Source organism: Tripterygium wilfordii, chromosome 10 (assembly GCF_013401445.1).
Source record: "Tripterygium wilfordii isolate XIE 37 chromosome 10, ASM1340144v1, whole genome shotgun sequence".
In the NCBI taxonomy this organism is placed as follows: domain Eukaryota; kingdom Viridiplantae; phylum Streptophyta; class Magnoliopsida; order Celastrales; family Celastraceae; genus Tripterygium; species Tripterygium wilfordii.
The window spans coordinates 1,359,297-1,381,140 of NC_052241.1; the positions used below are offsets into that span (position 1 = coordinate 1,359,297).

The 21,844-nt window shown below is 37.5% G+C and overlaps 4 protein-coding genes across 5 annotated transcripts; 2 read left to right on the plus strand and 2 right to left on the minus strand.

Moving 5' to 3' along the window:
• Positions 1 to 210: 210 nt before the first annotated feature.
• Positions 211 to 5,155, minus strand: LOC120008098 (OVARIAN TUMOR DOMAIN-containing deubiquitinating enzyme 1-like). Of its 2 annotated transcripts, XR_005470290.1 has the most exons (11): positions 4,922 to 5,155; positions 4,228 to 4,398; positions 3,943 to 4,008; positions 3,616 to 3,699; positions 3,352 to 3,474; positions 2,177 to 2,229; positions 1,933 to 1,982; positions 1,757 to 1,857; positions 1,385 to 1,668; positions 875 to 917; positions 211 to 423 (listed from the first exon to the last, which is right to left on the minus strand). XR_005470290.1 is itself a non-coding variant. In XM_038858613.1 (10 exons), exons 2-9 carry the CDS (start codon positions 4,393 to 4,395, stop codon positions 1,402 to 1,404), a joined length of 912 nt encoding a protein of 303 aa, XP_038714541.1. In that variant the 5' UTR covers positions 4,396 to 4,398; positions 4,922 to 5,154; the 3' UTR covers positions 733 to 917; positions 1,385 to 1,401. The 2 variants fall into 2 exon arrangements, 1 of the variants encoding a protein (XP_038714541.1); XM_038858613.1 differs by lacking the exon at positions 211 to 423 and having other exon boundaries at positions 733 to 917; positions 4,922 to 5,154.
• A 3,564-nt stretch (positions 5,156 to 8,719) lies between these two features.
• LOC120006895 (ethylene-responsive transcription factor ERF113-like) lies at positions 8,720 to 10,978 on the plus strand. Its single transcript, XM_038857014.1, has 2 exons — positions 8,720 to 9,188; positions 10,052 to 10,978. The coding sequence occupies exons 1-2, from the start codon at positions 9,107 to 9,109 to the stop codon at positions 10,759 to 10,761; spliced, it is 792 nt and encodes a 263-aa protein (XP_038712942.1). The 5' UTR covers positions 8,720 to 9,106; the 3' UTR covers positions 10,762 to 10,978.
• Positions 10,979 to 14,753: 3,775 nt separating this feature from the next.
• On the plus strand, positions 14,754 to 16,488 carry LOC120007033 (the record flags this gene model as incomplete). Its single annotated transcript, XM_038857185.1, has 4 exons — positions 14,754 to 14,943; positions 15,488 to 15,558; positions 15,946 to 16,044; positions 16,130 to 16,488. Coding segments are annotated over 4 exons (459 nt in total), but the record flags the coding sequence as incomplete, so codon positions are not given.
• Positions 16,489 to 16,665: 177 nt separating this feature from the next.
• LOC120006839 (E3 ubiquitin-protein ligase ORTHRUS 2-like) lies at positions 16,666 to 21,844 on the minus strand. Its single transcript, XM_038856944.1, has 9 exons — positions 21,312 to 21,844; positions 19,808 to 20,337; positions 19,497 to 19,622; positions 19,113 to 19,212; positions 18,955 to 19,016; positions 18,764 to 18,866; positions 18,377 to 18,515; positions 17,995 to 18,212; positions 16,666 to 17,628 (listed from the first exon to the last, which is right to left on the minus strand). The coding sequence occupies exons 1-9, from the start codon at positions 21,783 to 21,785 to the stop codon at positions 17,200 to 17,202; spliced, it is 2,181 nt and encodes a 726-aa protein (XP_038712872.1). The 5' UTR covers positions 21,786 to 21,844; the 3' UTR covers positions 16,666 to 17,199.

Genomic DNA, 21,844 nt, shown 5'->3' on the forward strand with positions numbered 1-21,844 from the left:
AAATCTTAAACCCTAAACACTAATTCTTAATCACACAAAATAATCATAATTTTGAGGGATAATTACAGCTAATTACGATGTAGGGGGAATTGAACCATGGAGATGAGAGGACAACCACTTGAGCTAGTGGTGCTTCTCATTTGGCTCTGCAACCTTGCACATGAGATGTACTTGTATTTTGTACACAAAGCAATCATTTAAATAGTATGTTAAGATATTTAGTTCCACCTACTGGCAATACATATTCATCACTTCAAAGTGCCATGGTAGATAATAATAATACCATATTAGCCATCGGAGATTCGTTTGACAGCGTGTGCAATTAAACACCAAATCAACACAGGATAGAGTCCCTAATTCTAAGTCCGTGAAATGAAGCCACTAACTTCTATTCATAGTACACGAGACAGTCTCCAAAACGAGCTAGTGCATAAGAAGTAACATCCAAGTTAGTCCACCAGAAATCGAAATAAACGTATCCAAGTCATAGCAAACGAAGAAACATACCAACTCCCCTTTTTTGCACTTAACCAGTAAGCACGTATGTGTAATTCGTAAACCTTGACAAGCTCCAGCTCATACTAGAGAGGAACAGGGGGGCTACAAATGAACACATATTGTGTTTTTTTTGGGTGCGGGGGAGGGGGGAGATGAGGAACCACACAAGCACAAAAGTAGACGAAGGTTTGAACGCTTGTTTCTTGAAAAACCAATTAAGCAACGATCGAAGACTAGGTGAAGACATGCTCTGCTCATATGATGCACTCTTAGGATTGAAATAAAAAAATTGTCACATTTCAAGTCCCCAGTTGCAAAGTTCAGAAATGAATGAACATTTTTAACAAATTACAGCACAGAAAGATGAACTACATGCCTTTATCCTGTGAAGATGAGTCCGCCCACAAACTTAGATCTACCTGCACAGCCCAATCATTTACTAAAACACTGTTAATAAAGTCCACAAAACATTTATAAGCAAAAAGTAAATGAACAAAATATTAGTAATCCATCAAACAATAATGTGATTATATTTTGCTTCTTTCTGAATGCACGATAATGTGTAAAAATATGAAGAATTGGTATTGCCAGCATGTTACCAATCACAAGATCACACCACAGGTGCAGTCATCGTATAATACAATCTTAGCAATGCATTGTAATGAGTCACAAATCATGATGGAGACCCCCCAAGTCAAGGTGAAATGCATTGTAATTAGTCACAATCAGTCAACTGTAAAGGACCTAGTTTCTGGCAAATGAGGGAATTTCTGATTAAATGCTTGCCCATGAGCCACTTGAGTAGGTCTAGGTAACAAGTCATTTCCACCGGGTAAGTTATGAACCATTATACTGATGATGCAAATGACGTGTGGCAACAACTTACCACAACTGGTGAAAGTATCACTTTGGGTAGAGAATATCATAGTGCCCGGGTCGATACAGCAGAGTAATGAAGGGCTTAACAGTCTCAGAGTTACCGCTAGCAGCATTTGGAAGATCCCCAGTAGCAGGAATAAAATCGTGATGATTAACACTAGTGCCACCAGAATCACAGGAGCTCCGATCTAGGTAAACTACACGGACTGGCACTCCCAGTGCATCAGACAGGGCAGTAATGTGCACGTGATCACTCTCTTCACCCATTGGTTCCACAGATGACTTGCAAAACTGTCAAAAACAATTAATATGTAAGCGCAAGAAGTCACTGCCCATACACATACATAACACAAAAAAGAGTAAACCAGACTGAACAAACCTGTTCAACGGTTGAATTTGTTAATCCCAGTATAAATGGTTCGAAAAACTCGGAGCGGTTTCGTATTTCACCAGAGGTAACAAATCTGAAAAACATTACAACTAACCGACCAACTTTGTCAGGAGATATTGTAGGAAAGCAAGTATTGATTCCATGAGATTTTTGAAGTTGCTCACCATAGTCAGATACCGACTGATCCCGACAGCGAAGTATGAGCTCATCAGGACTGCAAGATTCATAAAAATGAGAGAAGAAAAAGTTACAACTGAAACTCGAAACATTTATCGATCCATAACCGACAACTGGGAGGTTCTGCATATTAATAAACCATAGGACATACTTAAACTGAGGAAGGGCTGGAAGGATAATGGAGAAATACTCAAAATTACAAGCAAAACAAAATTGTTAACAGGTCCACACCTTATTGAAGTATCGCTTCCCTGAAGGACACTGTCCAGCTGCTCAAGAAATAGCTGAAAGAAATTTTGCAAACTGAATCAGAGTTGCAGACCATATGTTATAAAGACAAGAGAACACGATGGCTTTGTCCGTCACAGTGATGACTGATGAGCTAGGGACTTTTGTTCACATCTTAGCCCAAGGTTGGCTATTCTAGGTTCCCTACATAATAAATGTCAAAACAAATCTTCTACACTGCAAAGCATAGTAATCAAGATGCCAGCCATGCAAGCCAATGGCATTTGCAATATAGAAGAACTTCTTTAAAACCAAACCTTCGAGGTAAAACATGAAAAAGATAGTGGTGTCTGCCAATGCCAATGTAATTTCATTGTTACTTTGTCATATCCTTATTCTCTCTAAGCCTTTTCTTTTCGTGGCTTGAAATTCGAGGAAACACTTCTGTTTGTAACATCAAATACCCAAAACAACAATAATAAAAACACAAGCAATAATAAGACAGCAAATGTTCAAAGATCCAACGCGGTTTCTTCCATCATATTTCTACAGAACTCTCAAAGGTTCGAAAATACACACCAAACCAAGGAGTAAAAACCATGAAAAAGTAATAAAGGGATCTGAAAAAATTCATCACTTTGGCTGGATAACTATGCCAAGAATCAGCTATTTAGTGATCCTTATCATCTTTTTCTTGTCAGTAAGCATACAAACATCCATTAGGGCATATCCTATCGACTGAGAGATTTTGACTCCGTAATTGACACTGATGTTTAGAGAATTGTATCACAATATAGGGTGGCAATACTTCTTAGTCACTTTTCGGGCTTCATTTAGCAGCAAGAGTCAAAGGTCCTCGTAGGGTGCGATTACCCAAAGGGATCCCCATTGGTGCAGACATGTGTTGCAGGATGGACAAAACTTTCACAGAAAGCCTTTATAATCACCATATGGACTATTGTTTCAAGAAAACTACAACTTCAAAATCTGCGACGTACAATGGTGAAGGCAGCACATTTCCATTTATTTTAGTCTACTATCATGTTTGTGAAGGAAATCAATATTCAATTGCTTCCATAAGGACTAAATGTTTACTTATAGTAACTATAAATAGCTCAATAACTGTAAACAAGTGTAGCCTTTTGTGTAAACTGGAAAGAGACAAATAATTGGCTTACTGAGAAAAAATCCTCAAATGTGAAGTCTGCATAACCCAGGCTCTGAAGAGTTTTTCTACATTTTTCAACATTTTCCTTAATCCGAGCAACTTCTGCTTTGTCTTGTGAATCCAGAATGTGCTCCTGGTTCAGCAAATCCACAAATTATTTAATAGCTACTTTACTATAGCAAAATAACTTAACTTCCTTCAACCCAAAAAAGTTGCATATAAATTGAAATATAAACTAACAAGATACTCCATATGCATGTTCATATAGACATACGAGATATGAGAACATAAAGCTTCGAAAGAAGCAGTTCCCATCTCCCCGTGCCCGCCTAATGGCAGCATACTGTTCCCCAAGCACCTGCATCAGCAATTCAGCACCAATGACAGTAAGCCTATAAGTACCATATATATATGAGATAAGAAACACCTAAACACTAAAAAAAAAAAAGAATAAGGAATTCTTGGCCTAGTGATAGCCACCCCTCGGGATGTCAAACCAGTTAAAAGTTCGAATCCTCCCACATGCTAAATTAACAAACATTAAAATCAATATATATTCATAAAAAAATGCAAAAACACAGAAGAAAAAAACTGCAAGAACCTTAATCTTTTCCAGCAAAATTGGGCTGCCAGATTGATATTCAGCGGCTAATGAAGAGAGAGGTTCCTGTGCCATCAAAATGAAGGTTGTTTGTTCAGCTCAAAAAAAATATTACAAAATAAAAATGAAAGGAACAACAAAGGAAAAACATAATTATAAAAAAAAGAGAGTTGATATTCAACCAGTAAATAACAACGACCAGCATAAAAAAGTAAATACCTAAAAATAGTACAAATCAAAAGTGGAAAAGGTATCCAAAAATAAAGTTATGAAAATTTGTCTTTCCTTGTCGCCAACGAATGGAGCTTTGACTGCCTCCTCTGCCTGAATATCATATTGCTGCTGCATGATGTTCTCGTCAGCAAAAGTCTCCCAATCATCAAAATGTGATGCTTCAATTGACACTTTAGGTTCCTTCTCCCCATCCGCGACCTGTGTCTCCTGTTTCTCCATCCTCTGTTCAAGCGGATATAAGGGGGAAAAAGTAAATATATGAAATACATTTATATGATTATCAACAATTTTGCCAGAAAAACACTGAAAACAATCATGATTTATGCGCTGGAAGAAATGCCAGTAGCCAACTAATTTCTAAGTGATGCAACACCGTGGTTGCGATCAAAGGCATGAAGTCACACTTGTGAGAACTAAAGGTTGGAATCCATGATTCCGCTCAATTTTGAACACTACAATGAGACTCTACACAGTAAATGATACTTCCGCGTCCGATTCTGAACGCCAAAGTGATATCGAAATCGCGAAGTGTTACTTCCACTAGACTCCAAACATACGTGCGAAGGTTTGAAATGAACACTACAGACTACAGTGAGAGTGAATTGCTTGAGGTTATACTCAGTTCGATTAAGAAGACTACTCCAATTCATACCTGACACGCGACTGTGCGATTGAATGTTTGGCAGATACTTCCGTAAGATTAACGATAGAGTCATACATACAGTGAGAGTGAGAAATAACTAACCACGAGATCGAGACCGTCGTTGATCCGTGTTTCTCCGAACCGGTGAGTTTTCCGCAGTGACTTGAAGCTCCGCCCGATCTCCTGCGGTTGTGGATACTGGATACCGGTTTGCTTTTGCTTTTCAAGAGGGAGCGAGCAACAAATGAACAATACACACCTTTCTTGCCAAAGCGATTTTCGAATGGGACGCTCTCTCGGTCTCTCTGCGCTTTTTAGCTTTCTTTAGGGCTCCGTTACGAATTTAATTACCATGCCATATGACTAGTAAATAGTAATTCTTCACACGCGAAAAACATGTGGCCAGATTTAAACCAAATCGAGTGAGGCATGAATGTCACTTCCACAGATATGTTCAAACATCATTTTTTTGATAATTTAATTATTTCTATTTAAGAATAACATATCTACATATAGGGGTGGTAAAAATTCGGTTTCATATCGTTTTTTAGTCGGATAACAACATGTATTTATGAAATGTTTTCATGTCCAGACCTTAATTGACCAAATCCGGATTTGTTTAAATTTGGTAATAATCTAATCCGAGTAACGGTTCGGACAAAATTTATGTGTTTGAACTCAAACTCGATTTTAAACAGATAAAATTTTATGTTTGGACTTGAATTTCAGACATATCACTTTCCGGACAAAGTTTTATCACCCCTTTCTACATCTCTACAATATTAATTTTTTTTCAAAAGAGACGAGAGAAAAGATGAGACACTAATATTATATTTTATGTTTAAAGATTCTGAAGTGGATCTTTAGAAATAGAAGTAGAGAATCACTGTTGCAAGATACTATTTTAGCTAGTTTTTACAAATACTTATGTAAATAATATTAATGTCTACAACAACATATCATTTTTCGTTATCTATTTTAACCATTTACATTAGCTTACAAATACTTATGCAAGTCCTCTTATATGGACTGTGTAGTGTCAAACAGTTGGAGTCAAAACCTGTGGCCAAGTATAAACTTAATTCTAAGGGCCTTACTGATTGTCATAATAATGTGAGATGGGTAGGACTGTCCTACGTATATAAAAATAAATAATTGGATAAAAAAGTTTATTTACGTTGAGCGTGGGAAAAAAAGAAGAAAACAGAACCTGTGAAATATGAATATCAAAAAACTAAAGAAGAGAAGAGAAGAGAAGAGAATCTAGTAATGAGTAAAAAAACAAAACAATAGCAAAAAAAAAAAAAAAAATTGGCCTGGCCTGGCCGGGCCGTGGTGTGCCTAAAAAGGGGAATAAGAATCTAAGTTGGGCCTTAATTATCATCTACCTACATGATACATCGCGTTAACGCCATCCATTTAATTCACGCACACCAGTTGGCCAAGATGCCATCTGAACCGTTCCTTAATTTCCAGGTAAGCCCCACAAGTGTGAGATATTGTTCTAGTTTGGGTGAATTGTATATGCATATCTGTGGTTTAGGGATGTGAAAAGTTTGTTTGGTTCGGATGACCGAATTTGTCCTACCCGAATTAAACCAAGTTTGGACATAAGTTTTATGTCTGTAATTCAGGTCAAAACACAAAATTTCTGTCCGGTTTAAAATAGGGTCAGGGTCCTAACATAGAAATTTTATCCGATTTATTTGTCCGGACTCTAATCTAGATTAGGTTATTGTCCGATTTAGTTGTTCGAATTTAAACAAATATGAGTTTGGTTAATTAAGTACGTCTGAAATCCAATTCAGGTTAGGACAGATAAATATTTCATAAACACGTATTGTTATCCGACCTGAAATCGACCCGAAACCGAATTTTTGTCCACCTCTATATGTAAGGCACCCAATCAAGGAGCGTTTATGAGCCATTATAAACAAAGTTTAACACTTTCTACTGTAGAAAACATCTAAAATCTCCCAACTAAAGCCATCTCTTGGCGATTGGGTTCTTTTTGTGGGTTTCTCCATCATTTATAGGATCCCTTATCTTCAATATTTACCGTGATCATCTATGATCTCCCTTTTGTTCAGTTTGTTGGGACCTACATATGCGGTTCATGTTGGCATGGTTGAGCATTGACGAACTTTGCCAGATGCGTATGCTTTGAATCTCATGGCTATGGTGCTACTTCCATCTGCATTGTGTTCTTGCCGATGCCCAAGATGGATTGCTATAATGCTATGTAATGTACATAAAGCCATAAAGGTGTAATGTGGGCCGACCCGCCTAGGCACGTTCCACCAGTGTAACTTCACGGGTTGGGCCGGGCTTTGTGGACCGAAAATCCCAACCGAGCCAGTGAAGGATAAATGGGCAGGGCCGAGCACAGCTAGTTGGCATTGATCAATGGGCCGTTCAGGGCTCATGGACCTCCGGCCCATTTGTCACCTCTAAATGTACGGGCCCATTAGTTCTGTTTGTGCATGACAAAAAAAAAAAAAAAAGTGGAGAAGTAAAAGTAAATGATATCCTTTGATGTAAATGTCGGTGGAGGATTTGTTGATTTGACTGTAGAATATATTTGTGTTTCCAGGTCAGAGAAACAAAATATTGGTCAACACTCAGGAGATTCTAAATTTGATTTTCATTGAGAGTAATATCTTTGTGGCTATGTGTTGGGGTTTGACCAAACGTATCATGTCGTCAGGTGGGAAGTTTCTGTGCACACGGGCTTGATGATCCTTCTTTAGACTAATTGGATATCCAAATAACAAATTTATATAGTGTGATTTTCGGTTTAAAAAAACCTGAAATATTGTGTAACTGATTGATTAATTTTCAGATGGTATCACATTTTTCTTTGACATATACAAATCTACTAATGCATGTGCAAAAAATTCTTGCAATTTATAACATTGGCGTGGGTCGGTGATTTATATATAGAGATATATAAATGTATGACCAATGGACCATGTGGATGTGGTTGTCTGCATATGAATTATCGAATGCAAGTGTCCACGATTTCGAAATCATAATTATATAGACCAGTCAATTTTGTATTTAATCTGACATCCTTGTCTTCTTCCTCCTACATGAATAGTTAATTTTAACTAGTAAAATCCAAATCAATAATGATAAGGATCACAATAATTGGTATCCCAATTATCTTAACTGTTGAATTATACGCACAAGATTTTATGTGCATTATGTGGAGCTCACGAATTTATTTGAATCATGTGTATCCAACTCAGCATATGGTATAACTGGGATCTCGACTATTGAGATCTTTATCGTTTTCGAATCCAGATCTCCTAACTTGGTACGTCTACAGTTTGTCGCGGCGGAAGAAGCTTACCTTTTAAAGCAATCAGCCAATCACACAACTTACAGTAGATTCAAAATACGTAGAGCGCTTGGTCTTGGCGAAAATGAGCACACAGTTCTGGTACACATAGTCTTAGCATTTAGATGTAGAGGGTATTAACAATTAAGACAACCACTGGATGATAGTCTAGTGCTGGGTCTCTTTGGGGTCAAATTATATAAATTTGAAAGGTTATGAGTTCTATTTTCACTATAAGCAATATTCTTGTGGCCACGCGCTTAGTTTTGATCAAACTGGTCCTATAGTCGGATGAAAAAATTTTATGTGCGGACCTGACGACTCGAGTTTATGCTCATATTAGATGTTCAAATGATAAATTTGTATGGTGTTGTTCTTCGTTGCCCAAACTCGCGAGTTTATACTCATATCATATATTGAAAGAATAAATTTGTATGGTGTTGTTCTTCGTCACCCAAACTCGTAAGGGTTAGCTTTTTGTATTTGAGTGACATGGTTGTATGTAGACAGGCTTATATATTTATATTCGCCTCTCTTTTGTCAAATTCCTCTTTTCTTTTCTTTTTTTTGACGAACTTATATCTTACACCATCAAATATTCAGTTATACATTTTCGAAGACAAAAACACAAACCCTACTCCCCTTCTCTCTTCTATCGCCTCTCCAATTCATTTTTTAATTACTACAAAATTAACACTACTTGTTGGATCAGATCCCTAGTCTCTACTTCCTAATCTTTAACAAACATCCAAGTAACTATCCCTAGTTCATCCACTAACTGGGTGTGAAAAATCAGATCACATTTACAAGCTTCGAAGGTGGATCGAAGGCATGGAAAGTGGCCGCTGCCACCGGAAGCATCATCGGAGGAGAAAGAGAGACAATCCCATCGTCATGATTATGCATCTTCTTGGGCTGATCAAGCAGACATATCTGCTAATGCTATGGTTTCAGCTCTCACTCAAAGTAATCCAACTCAGGAGGATTATGTGAAACAAGAGGAACAACAAACTGTTCAAGATCAAGGTAGGCGTACTCCCCATATGCGTCTTAATTTGACTTTTGAACTTCCTAAAAAGATTATAATTGTGTGCATTAATATTGAGTGTTGTAGAAGTAACTAGCTAGCTAGATGTTTGATAATTGGTTCTTAACTTTCATCTATTTTAATTAATTTTTTTTTCCCTTTGGATTCATCTATCACATTTGCAAAGGGCCAGATGCAAACATTTTTAGGGTTTCTCACGCTCAAAGCTAGCTATTATACTTTCCGTGCAGAACTCTCTCTCTTTCAAGATTGGTGATGAGTTGTGCCATATATATATATATATATATATATATATATATATATATATATATACACCTTTTTTTCTTTCTAGTTACAATGTATACAAAACATTGTTCATGCCGGCCTTAAAGAATTCAGAAAAATTATCCCAATCAATCTTGAAGTGACAATTGGAGATCATCGTATAGGGGTGTAAACGGTTGATCAGTTACATTCTCGATTTGTTGACATGAATTAATTAACTGACCAATCAGTTAACACACACCCATATAGCTGCAGAAAGTGCATATATATGTGTGTATGTGTGTTGTGTCTGTGTTTGTTCATGTCCTTAGATGCTTGCTTACAATATTAGTTGCCTCACTTAATTGAGATAAGTTGAAGTCTTAATGCTCAAAGCTATCTTAGATATTTTGAAACCATGTGTGTATAGCTAGTATAATATGATGACCCCAATTCACCTTGTGATCCCCATATCTTTGTGTATGCATGGAGATTATATACACACACACATGCATGCTTCATTAATTAGTGGCCTCATTTATGCATCAATTATTTTCTTTAGTGTCTTATATATATATATGACTTAATTTGATTGAAGAAAATCCAAGGAGAATACACTATAGAGGAGTAAGACAACGTCCTTGGGGGAAATGGGCAGCAGAAATCCGAGACCCGAAGAAAGCAGCGAGAGTTTGGCTTGGCACATTTGACACCGCTGAGGATGCAGCTCTTGCATATGACAAAGCTGCTCTCAAGTTCAAAGGCAACAAAGCTAAGCTCAATTTCCCTGAAAGAGTAGTCTTTCAAGGCAAGACAACCGAGCTTGGCTACTCCATGAGTACTAGTACTTTCGGAAACTTGTCGAACACGTCAGTCCTACCTTCTGATACGTCACCAAGACCGAGCTTATCAGATCCTTATGTGGGTTTTCTCTCAACTCACCAACAACAAAGTATTCCAAGTAGTACCACTCATGAGTCCTCCTCCACATTAATGTCACACAATGCTTATCCTCACTTGTTTCAATATGCCCAAATTCTCTCAAGTGATGATTCCAATTTCCCTTATTACACCTCCAATCTTTTTAATCAAGGCCATCAATTTTCTCCTTCACATTTCTCACCATCATCACCTTCGTCAATGCCTTATTCTACAAGTTCTTTTTCAAATCAACAACAACATCATCAAGGGTTGCAAAGATCCTCCTCAAATATGGGAAGCTCCACAACTAGTTCTTATCAACAAGAACATGGAAATGGTTACTTTGCTTACTTTGATCATGATCATGGTACTAACCCAAGAGAGTAGGTAGTGATGAGTGTATTATTATCATGAGACAACGACAATGCACATTCGAAGAGCTTCCAAATATATTTTCTTTTCTTTTGTTTTGGAAAGCTCTCTCTACTTAATTTATTTGTGTTTTGTCTCCACATTGGAAAGTGGGTTTTGAGTTCAATGTATGATGTCATTCTCATTCCAATCCAAACTCTTTTTGTTTAATGTCTTACATATTTTGTATGTGTGAACATCCCTATCAATATTGAAAGACTTGCATTTATATGTATTCTATTATATTTTGATTTGAATATGTGAATATATATATATATATATATATATCACATAAGGGTATAATATAAGGGTGTAAAAGAAGGGTTATATATATATATTGTTATTGTTATTCAAATGAGATTATAAAATATAAATTGTTTGAAAATTTTGTTCAAAGTTAAGTTTCTTAGACACTTCTCAAAGATTCTTGTATATTTTAATTATTTCCTCTCTCAAAATCAAGGAGCTAACTTTGTTGAAAAACTTACATATTGGATTCAACCTTTCAAGTCTATGCAAGTGTGGGTAGTTGGGTATCCTTATCTCAAGCCTAAAAATTAAATGCATAGTTGGTGAATAGTGTTTGTTCATTCTCTTCACAATATTTAAAAATCAGCACCTTCTTTTTGATTAATTTGTTCAATCATTCATTACATCTTTTTCAGACTAACATCGTGGGTTGCACATGGGAACCCTCTTATTTTTCATATTCAAATATGTGTTATTACACATAACAAAGTCAATGTCAATAATTGTTTTAATTGACTATATATATATATTTGATATTTCCCCACTGAATCTAACCACCGATCAGAAGACCAGCTATTCAATTCTCATGAGTTGCGGCCTTGAATGAAATTTCGTAAATCAAATAGTTTTTGAGACGTGATGTGAAGACTAAAATCTCATATCGCTTTGACATAATTCAGTTGAGATGTGATTTATAAGTAAAGTATAATTTCTCCCATATTGTAGATGTGTTTTCATGAGTCTAAGTATCAATGATACGATCATTAAAAATAAATCCTTGTAAACCCGTGATTCAGAGCAAACAATATTTTCGATGTAGTTGGACGGCTTTAAAGTCACAGTGTGTGCAATCTTTAGGCTGTGACGAATGCACGAGAGGGTTCAGTGGGCCTTTCCTCCAGTTGCCCAATAAAGCAGCTCAAGTGGGCCAACTCAAATCTTCGAAAGCCCAAAAATGGTGGCCGAACCTGAGGGCCTGAGGGTTCTTACTTTTTAGTTACTGAAATTTTTACTAAACGACAAAAAAAGTTGAAAAAAAGTAGAAAACAACAAATATATAATCGCGAATCTCTCGCGTGAAACCGACGTGTTAATGGAGAGATCTTGGGCTTTTATGCATGGGCCCAACCATGGTTGGGTTTCGAGATGTTGACGTGTAGTGTAGGTTTTGTAATTGTAATTTGTTTGTTTGTTTGCTTTCGGTTTTCATGCGCCAATTTTTGCGGCTCTTGTTCCCTCTTTAGCTTTTAGTACAATTATTATGGCTTTTTGACGAAGTTGGCATGGGTGCCACGTGGAGTGTTGAGGTTACTGTCAAAAATCCAATCCCAAACATATCAAATATATTATCCGTTTTGAGTCACAGACTTACACGTTTATACATATTTGTTCTTCATGAGTCGTGCACTAATGATTCTTAAACCTTGACACTAAGGTCCCTATTTTCTCTGATCGTTTATCTAAAAAAAAACACTCATGATAAGAAATAATAAAAACCACAAGTGTCGAAGAAAAAATCCTAGTTATATTTTGTGTTGCCTTCAGCTCTGCTACATGCCATGTGAGATGCTGTAAAAGCTCAACAGCCTAGTTATATTTTTGTGTTGCCTTCAGCTCTGCTACAATATTTGAATCACATTCACCAATATACTGCGGGAAAAAATGCATATGCACTTCAAATTTCCAACTTCATCCCTATGGACACCACCTATCCCTACAGGGCCCGGCTTCCCCAAGGATGAACTGTCTACATCCCACTTCAACTCTCCTAATAAAAGTTTTTCCCAGCACATCATTCGTCTAGCCTTCCTCTTTTTGCGAAACACGCTATTTAAGAACGTAAACGAGTTTGCATAGTGCATATGAGACAGGATGACTCACGTGTTCAGAGTTTATCATGTAAGACGGATTTTCAATGTGCCTTTTTTTTAACAGGTCCAGCATGCCCATATTTGTGTTTACAATGGGACTCAAACTCAAAAGTGTTGGGGTGGTGAACAGTAATAAGGGCTCATTAAGGTAGTTTGTAGCATGGTGATTTGAGAGAAATTTAATTCAACAAAATTAGTGCTTCTCTCTATTGAGAGGATGGGGGTTGGAATCATTCCAAGTGATTCCATAGATCTACATCGTTGGAGTTCCTAATGCGTTGGATGTAACAACTATACATTCAATGGTCTGTGTCTATGAAATTAGTTAGAATGATTCCAACAACTCCTATCCCTGTTGAGGGTATGCGTGTTTTTTAAGTTTTAACTTAGTTTCCGCTTCAAGCCCATTATCCCAATTGAGGCCCAATTGATTTCTCATTTCTTTGGCAATTGTGGGTCCCAATTTAATGATAAGGAATATTAAGGCTATTAAGCATTAAGGTGCAAATAAGCGCGCGGAGGTCGGTTTACTGGTATAGTCATGGCGTCGAGTGTATCATCGACTGTGATTCTCAGTCTTCCTAGACTTACCGCATCCTCGTCACCGTCAGAGCTCTCATCGCTAGCTAAATTTTCAGCTAAGAAAATTGGATCGGTAAGGTGCAAAGCCCTCGGTGAAACCTCACAGGGTTCCTTCGATCGAACGGTTTATCAATGCATTTATGGCTCCTGATCCGTTGATCAGTCGGACGTTAGAGAGGTATGCTTTTGAAGGCACTTTGGTTTGCTGCTAATTTTAATGAATCTTTTGATATTTTGTTAAGGTTAGGGTTTCTGCATTTCGGCAAGTTGCCCAATTTTGTTTAGGGACAAACATTGCTGCTTTGACTTGAACAGAAACTATTCAAAATGTGATTTCTTTCTTTTTATGTACACTTTAGGGTTGGTTTTAGAACTTTGAGAACTTATAGCCAGAATGAATTAGTTTGATTTATTTTTGTTGCTACTTATTGTTGTGTTCTTTCTTATGCTTCTGTTTATCATCCTCATCATCACTGTGCCTTTGTCCCAAACTGTTTAGGTTGGCCATTTGAATTCATTAGGAAAAATAAAAATAAGATTTTTAATCATACCTTCTTTATAACTGTATGTACTTTAACAAATGTTTACCAAAGATTGAGAAGCAGTTTTTTGATTTATTAATCAAACACAACTTTATCAGTAGCCTATCAAAGAAAATTTTATAAGCCTACCTCTTTAGGTAGTTTTCAATAATTGCCAACTGGGCTTAGAGTTGTCTTTATGACTACTCCATTCCGGTAACGGAAGAGAATGACCAAAGTAATTGTGGTCAGGGCCATTATTTGGAAATTTGTGTCATCGCGAGTGGGATAATTCTTTCTGAGTATGTGCTCTACAAGATTTGATGACATTCTCTACCCTTAGGCTAATTTATGTTGGATGTATAGTTGATTCTTCTAACCTGCGGGTAATCAACACCAGATAAATCAGTTGAACCGAGTAAATAACTAAATATGATCCTTGATGCACTTACCTATTTTGCTATGGTTGTATTCTAGTCGACCATTTCACTGACAACAGCATTAATAGAAACAGGTTATTTTGTATAGGTCAGGATTAGTTACTGCTGCAGCGTCCTTTGTAGTTGCCGGATCGGCTGCTTTTTTGCCAAATGGCATTTTACTGAGTGAAATTATTAGGAAAAATCTTGATATATTTTACTTGCTAGGAGCTGGTGGGTTGGGCCTATCGTTATACACTTATACTTCATTCACATCTATGTGACAGAGATTAAGCGGACACTTTAAGCTTTTTGGGCACTAAGCATTTGTTGGATCCTTTGCGACATACACAATCCTTGCTCATCTGGCTGTATTGAACTTAGTACAGTATATCATTGATAACCCAACAACTGTCTGGTTTATTGGCCCTCTATTTGCTTCTTTGACAGGAGCAGCCCGGAGCTACTCGTCATGGCATCATGTAGATGCACGAGGAGCGCCTGTCTTCAAAGAAGGTAACAAGATTATGTTCTAGCTAGCTTTTTTCTAGTCAAGGTATTCTTATTCCATGTATTTTTATCTGTTTATGGACGAATCACATTGTTGGTGACTGCTATTCCCTAGCCCCCTGACCTAATTGAATCTGTCCTGCCCATGTGTTGGACCTCGTATTAATATCATCGTCGTCGTCATCTGAGCCTTTATCCTAAAAGTTTCGGGTCGTCTACATGAGTGTATAAGAAAATCAATGGGAATCCACCATTCATTTCTATCTATGATCATAATTTCATCAACTCCTATTGAATTCATAACCTTTCTTAGTACTTCAAGCCATATCTTTTTAGGTTTACCTCTTTAGTACTGTAAAATTGCAGCTTTTGAATAGCTACTTTATATGGAGACAATAGTTGGCCTTAGCCTCTGGTAGATAACTGTTACCATAGTAGAAGATTCCCTCTAATATTGTGTTACAATTAGATAACAGTGTCATGCATTTGTTAATAGATTTAATCTTTTCTCGCTTTGAATTGGTAACTGAGTTTTGTATTCTCCAACCAGGCCTCTGCTATGGAAAACTGGAAGCTGCTGTTCTCACATTCATCATACCCATGGTTCTTCTTGGTCACCTGGTAGGCTTATTGCAATTTCTCTTTATTTTATCAGCTTCACTGGATATCTAATAGAAGTTTGGTCTATAATCTGCCACAGTCATCGTAGAAAGTGGGTTTTACCATGCATTTGTATTCTTTCTTGTCTGACATTTCATTCCTGTCATCTTTTCCTCATGAGACAATGTAATTGGTTTGCTAAAAGTGACCTTACAAGATTTTCATAAAGCTAATCATCAAGTGATGAACTTTGAAATCTATTGCAAATTCTTGGTTACATGTGTGTGCATAATGTTAATATTTTGTCGAGTTGAGGAGATTTTACTCCTAGGGTTTGAACTCTCAAGACTCTTTTTTTCCCCTAGCTAAACTCTCAACATCTTGCTGAACCCATTCTGCAATTTGCAGACAGGTTTAATGGATGATGGAGCAAAACTCAATCTTTTGGCTTCATGGATGGCACTCTTTGTGATATTTGCCGGAAGAAAGTTTACTCAACCCATTAAGGTACCTAATTGCTCGAGCAAATTATTACATTGATGCTACTGATTTTCTGGGCATTTTCTGATGCTTTCACCTTTTACTTTTCTAGGATGACATCGGTGACAAATCTGTCTTCATGTTCAACTCTCTTTCAAAAGACCAAAAAAAGTCCCAAATTGAGAAACTTGAGCAACAAAAACCGAGTTAGAATCTCCGCTAGATATGAAAATGAGGCCATAAATTTTGACTCTACGTTGCTTGTTTAGTTCTTTGATATAATTATAAATTTATTTTCTATACCGTATAGTGTTGAAATTAGTTTTATTGTCGACGGCTGTGCGGTTCAATTTATTAGTTGGAGCCTCAGGTGTGATGTATGCTCAGGTTTGCTTGTATAGTTTCATGTAAAGGAGACGGTTTCGATTATGTAGCCTTGCCTTGCCATTTTAGAAGGAAAAAAGTTCTGATTGTCTTTTATGTTTGTATATGTATATATAAAGCCTTAATTAAGTTTAATCAATGCTAATTCAAATATCTTATCATGTCAATTACTCTCTTTCAATGAATCAAAGAAAACACCAGCTGCGAATTTTCAGCCATTTGAGATCACAAAATAAGGCATACTAAAAACTAAGGGGTGGAGAAAAAATGGGAACTTCTGAATACAAAATTTCCAATATGCACAGATGCTTTGAGTCTCAGACAAATAAACATTATCAACTTAAAAAGGGAAACAGCTTACATTGCAGAGAATACACACACAAGGAAGAGGCTTCATATATTAACCTAAAAAGGGAGCAGCTTTAGATACTTGGATGATAAAAAGAAAAAACAATTGACCTTATTGTTCATAGAGCCATAAAAATGTAATTTAGACCCTCTACGACCACATTATTACTGTTTTTCTTTCTTATTTTGTTGAAAGGAAATTAACACTGCCTTCAAGCCCTAGTCTCAACGTCGCCAAGTACTTGTTCTCGACTCCCCACCTCCGCGCTCTGGCTGGACATAAAACATGCAGCTGTAGTAACTTCCCATGTTGTTTCTCCCAGCGAACATTCTCTTCTGTTACACAATATCTAATAAGTTGGAACAAGACCGGATGCTTCAGTCCAAGAGTCTAAGAGCTCTCTAGCTTGACACATTTGCCATGGACACTGTAGAATTCAAGGAAACATTTCATTCTCTCACTTCTATTTTAGCCCTTTTGCTTTTGGGCATTTCTTCATCTCCAACCATTGATTCATTGCTTCCATTATCAAACCCTTCTTGCAATGCTGGCTCCAAATCCTGGTCCAATGTAGTTGTCAATTCTTTGTTGTCAACCATTTTAGGTTCAACAATAGCAACTCCCATCTTATCATTCACCGCATCAGACTGTTCAAGCAATGTCCTCTTTGCAGTCCCAAGATCTAACGCTTCATCACCACCATCCTCATATGCCTCCAAGATCTGAGTATTTATCTCAGAATCTTCTGCATCATCAGAAACAACATCTTTTTTCTCACATGTGCCATGAGTTTCTTCACTCGATTCTTCCAAAATCTCCTCGCTCTTTGATATTTCACGTTGCAGTGATTCAATTATACCCACCATTTCTCTATTAACCTGTCATGTAAATACAGATAAAGTTAGACAGGCATTGGAAATAAGCAAGATGTTCAATTGATAACCACCGAGATAATGGATATGATAATGACAAATTGGAAGATGACATTAAGAGTGAACGACAAACACAATCAGCTGATCTAATGGAAATGACACAGGTCAAAAGACTCAAAACCAAATAGAACCAAATCTGACTCAACCATGATTCACCAAAAATTATTTTTGAGAAAGGGCTTAACCATTTCCTTTGCTGGTATATCTACTAGAATAGGCAATCAAAAGCATTCATCCAAACATTATATGCACAACGATTTAAGAATGCTCGCCTCTATATCAAAATATGTGTAATTATTCAGTCTGCCCTACCTGAGGATTTTGAACAAAATCAGCAATGTCGGTAGAACAGCATGGGCATTTCATCACGTTCTTTTGAGAACGCAAATTTCGCCGGCCTCCGCATGTCCTCTGTTTTATGAAACTTTGACCAGAAAATTCCTTCTCCAGACATGCTTGGCAAAAATTATGCGCACAGGGAGTAGTAACCGGATTTGTCATCACTCGATGACATACTTGACAGCTAAATTCTGCACATCGGTCATCCCGAAACAAGAATTGACATTAAATTTTCCAGTATCAAACTTGACATGATACAGCCATAAATATTCAAAAAGACGGAAACTGTATGGACAGATATAGCATTGAGTGGGTTGGAAACGTTGATTTGATGATAGGAGTATAGGACCCAGACCTTTAATAAGTCTTTCTCTCATGGAATTTTGTGGTTGCTGCTTAATTCTCCTCTTCATAACATCTACTCCGTTTCCAACCCTGACCGGCTTTTTACTACATGGCGGGGGCTTCTTCCAGACCCAGCAATCTTTTTCCTCCTAAGAAGCAGAATGAAAAAATCATAGGCATATGAAACCAATAGCTCCCTACCAGACTCAACTATTATAATCCAAAATTAAGCATGTAAGCACTAGATATTTCCAATAACAAGAAGTGTCAACATTTTTGTGATACATGACATGGGGAGGAACTCCAATGCAACTCTAGAGATGACTGAATGGTTTGTATTACTTAGCATTAAGTGGAGGGGGGGGGGGGGGGTGTCGGGGTTTTAACATTAGCTTACGTCATAATCCCAAAATGGAGATCCCTTCCTCTCAGTTATGTCAATTGCATTCTCCAACTCCTTCATTACCGGAAGAGGCCTTGGGCGGTCACCATTGTCGTCGCTGTGGAAGTGCAGATTGATTGTATTATATGCAAATAAAGAACATGTCAGTGTTTGCGTGTAGAGAGAGAGAGAGAGAGAGAGTAGACCTTGACCATGGTGCTGGATCATTATCGCATCTAACGAAAAGGTATCTGCAAACCTTATAGCCCTGATATCACAAAAACTTAATTAGCAAACGCATTTGTCTGAAAATCAAGCATAATCAGCAAGTGCATGCAAGTACAATCACAAGCAACAACCTCACCTGTTCACCAATTTTACGCCAGCATGTTTCAATTCTATAAATCCCATCGTAACGTAAACCTTTATCTGGGGCATAAGAAGATCGTTTTTCTTTGAAAGACCTACACAAAAATGGAACTTTTTACACGTTGAAGATAACCTTAATGTAATATAATCACCTTGACTTTTTTGACACTCCAACAGAGCAAAACTATCACAAAAATGAATTTACATTAATCACCTGCTGCATTTTTGTTCTTCTCTATAGAAGAGAAATTATATTGGAATTGCAAATGCAAGTTAAATGTTTTCTATATTTAAGAAGTTACTAAAGGGAAGGAAGAAATTAAGCTTAAGGTTAATGATTAGGCATCCAGTTTCCTTTTCATAACCATCACTGACTTACCTGACCACCCGTACAGGATAACCATTTCGGCAACTAACTCTTAACGCCTCATTCATCTTTACAAACTCCTGGTCAAATGATTGGTCCTTATTCGTTCTTTTATTGCCACTAAGGTCCCTTCCTCCACTGTCGATCACAAAATTTAGAAATGAAATAAATGAGAAATAATGAAGTTGCAAAAGAAATAATGAGCAAGCGAGCAACAAAATAAGAAAAGATTATTTTCCTGACAACACCGATTATATCAATGAGAAAGCTGAAAAGGCAATAATAAGAATTTAAACAAGAACACTCAGAAGAGAGGCACATACCTTCCTGTATAAAGGAACCATTCCCCATGGTCCTCATCATCAACATAACCTCCAGATAGGACAACTGACTGGGCACCATGAGCTGACTGACCAGCTATCCCAGCAACAGGAGGAAAGTGGACGCCCCATTGCCTACACTCTAATCTGCCCTCCCAAGACTCTCCCACCAACACACCCTGATTTCTCACTGGATCATTATCCTTAAGAATAGGGCCAAAATGATCTGAAGGGATTGTGACAAAGATCTTTCCACTAGTTGCATTCGCCATCCCGGCTTTCTTTGCTCGCTCTGAGGTAAATGCTTTGTCCGGACGGTCTTGATTGTGGACAAAGTGAGACACCTTTTGACCTGTAGCACTATTAGAATTTGAATTCTTTGCCATTCGGATGGCAAAGACAAGTGCAGCATTTATCCGAGGTTGAGTTGACATGCTGAATGGAATTCCACGACGACAATTTGCACAACTGCGCTTCCCCTGAGCAATCCATTTCTGGAAACACTTCAAGCAAAAGTTGTGTCCACATGGTGTCTGAGGGAAGGAAAGTTAAATCATGAGAATATGGCAGAAAAGAAACTCAAGAATGAAGATTTTTCTTTCTTTTCTTCATCAATTTACTAGTGAACAGTACATCACGTGCAACATCGTGCCAATAAGTATTCAATGAGTTCTTTCACAAGCAAAAACACAAAGAAAGTATAAGAATCAAATTCATATTTATAGAGATGCAGATTAAAGAAGTTTCTTCAAATTCTGAACAAGCTTTAGTATTAATGCTAAAATATGTAACTGTAGGAAGCTAAATATGCTCCTATATGTGAGCAGTGAGCCTAAAACCTGCAACCTCATAAAGAAAAACTAATTATTAAAATCTACGGATTTCTGCTTAGATTTAACTGTGGATAACAGATGTATAGCTTAAGTAAATGAAATATATATATCTTTCAAGTGCCAAACAATGACAGTGGAAGATAAATCTAAACTATTTCTTAACAGAGAATTCATGCAAGGATCACATTCATTAAGATGCAAGATAGGTAAATATATAAACGGATCCAATATAAAAGAGTGACAGCAAATAAATGGGGAGATATGATAGTTCCTTTGAAAGAAACGCATTGAATCATCAGTAATCTCAATGCAGAAACACATAAAAGGTGTCACATGGCAGGCAATGTCCTAGAATATCCGATGTGGTAACTCTTTCACGGATAATCAAATCAGAAACGACCTTGTTTGTTTGATTTGAAAACAAACCCCAGGAACCACCCTGTCATCTTTCATCAAAGTCTTTCATTATCTATGATCTTGACCTATGTGTACTACTTAGCACTTTTCTCGGCAAATTCATTTGTCAAAGTTCAGAATCTATCAAAATTCAATGCCATAGTCGACAGCAACAACCGTTTGTACTTAAATAAATACACATCAAACCTTTTCATCAAAGAAAATCCAAACAAGATATAAACAAATTCAATTCTATATCACATCCTGAAATCGCTTACCGTAACGGGCCTCTCAAGTGTTTGTAAGCAAATCGAACAGCTCAAGCTCTTATTCACTGCACGAAGCAAATCATTGTCGCCTTCAACGATTTTCTTATCGCCGTCGCCTTCAGAGGGTCCCGCGCTTCCGCTCAAGAGGTCCTGGCGCCTCTTCGCCTTATCCTGTTCGGAGAGCGACTTGTCAGAATGGATCGCCTTGATCGCAGCGATCAGGCTACCGGAGGAATCATCCTTTGACCCTCCGGCGCCCTCTGGATTCCCTGAAGGCGGCGGATGGTTAACAGGAGAACAGTCAGGGCACTCCCACTGGGCAGTTTCAGAAAGGCTTTGGGGACGAGACTCAGGGCGGATGCATGTCACGTGCCAGGGTGTGACGCAGGTGTTGCAAGTAAGGGTCTCCTCGGTCGCGGGGTTGTTGTTGCAGACCATGCAAATGCCGTCGCCGTTGCAGGGTAGGTCGCTAACTTGCGCCATTGGAGTGAACGATAAGAGCAGTTCCTTTTGAAAGTCTGCTGCTGTGGAGGGAGTGAACA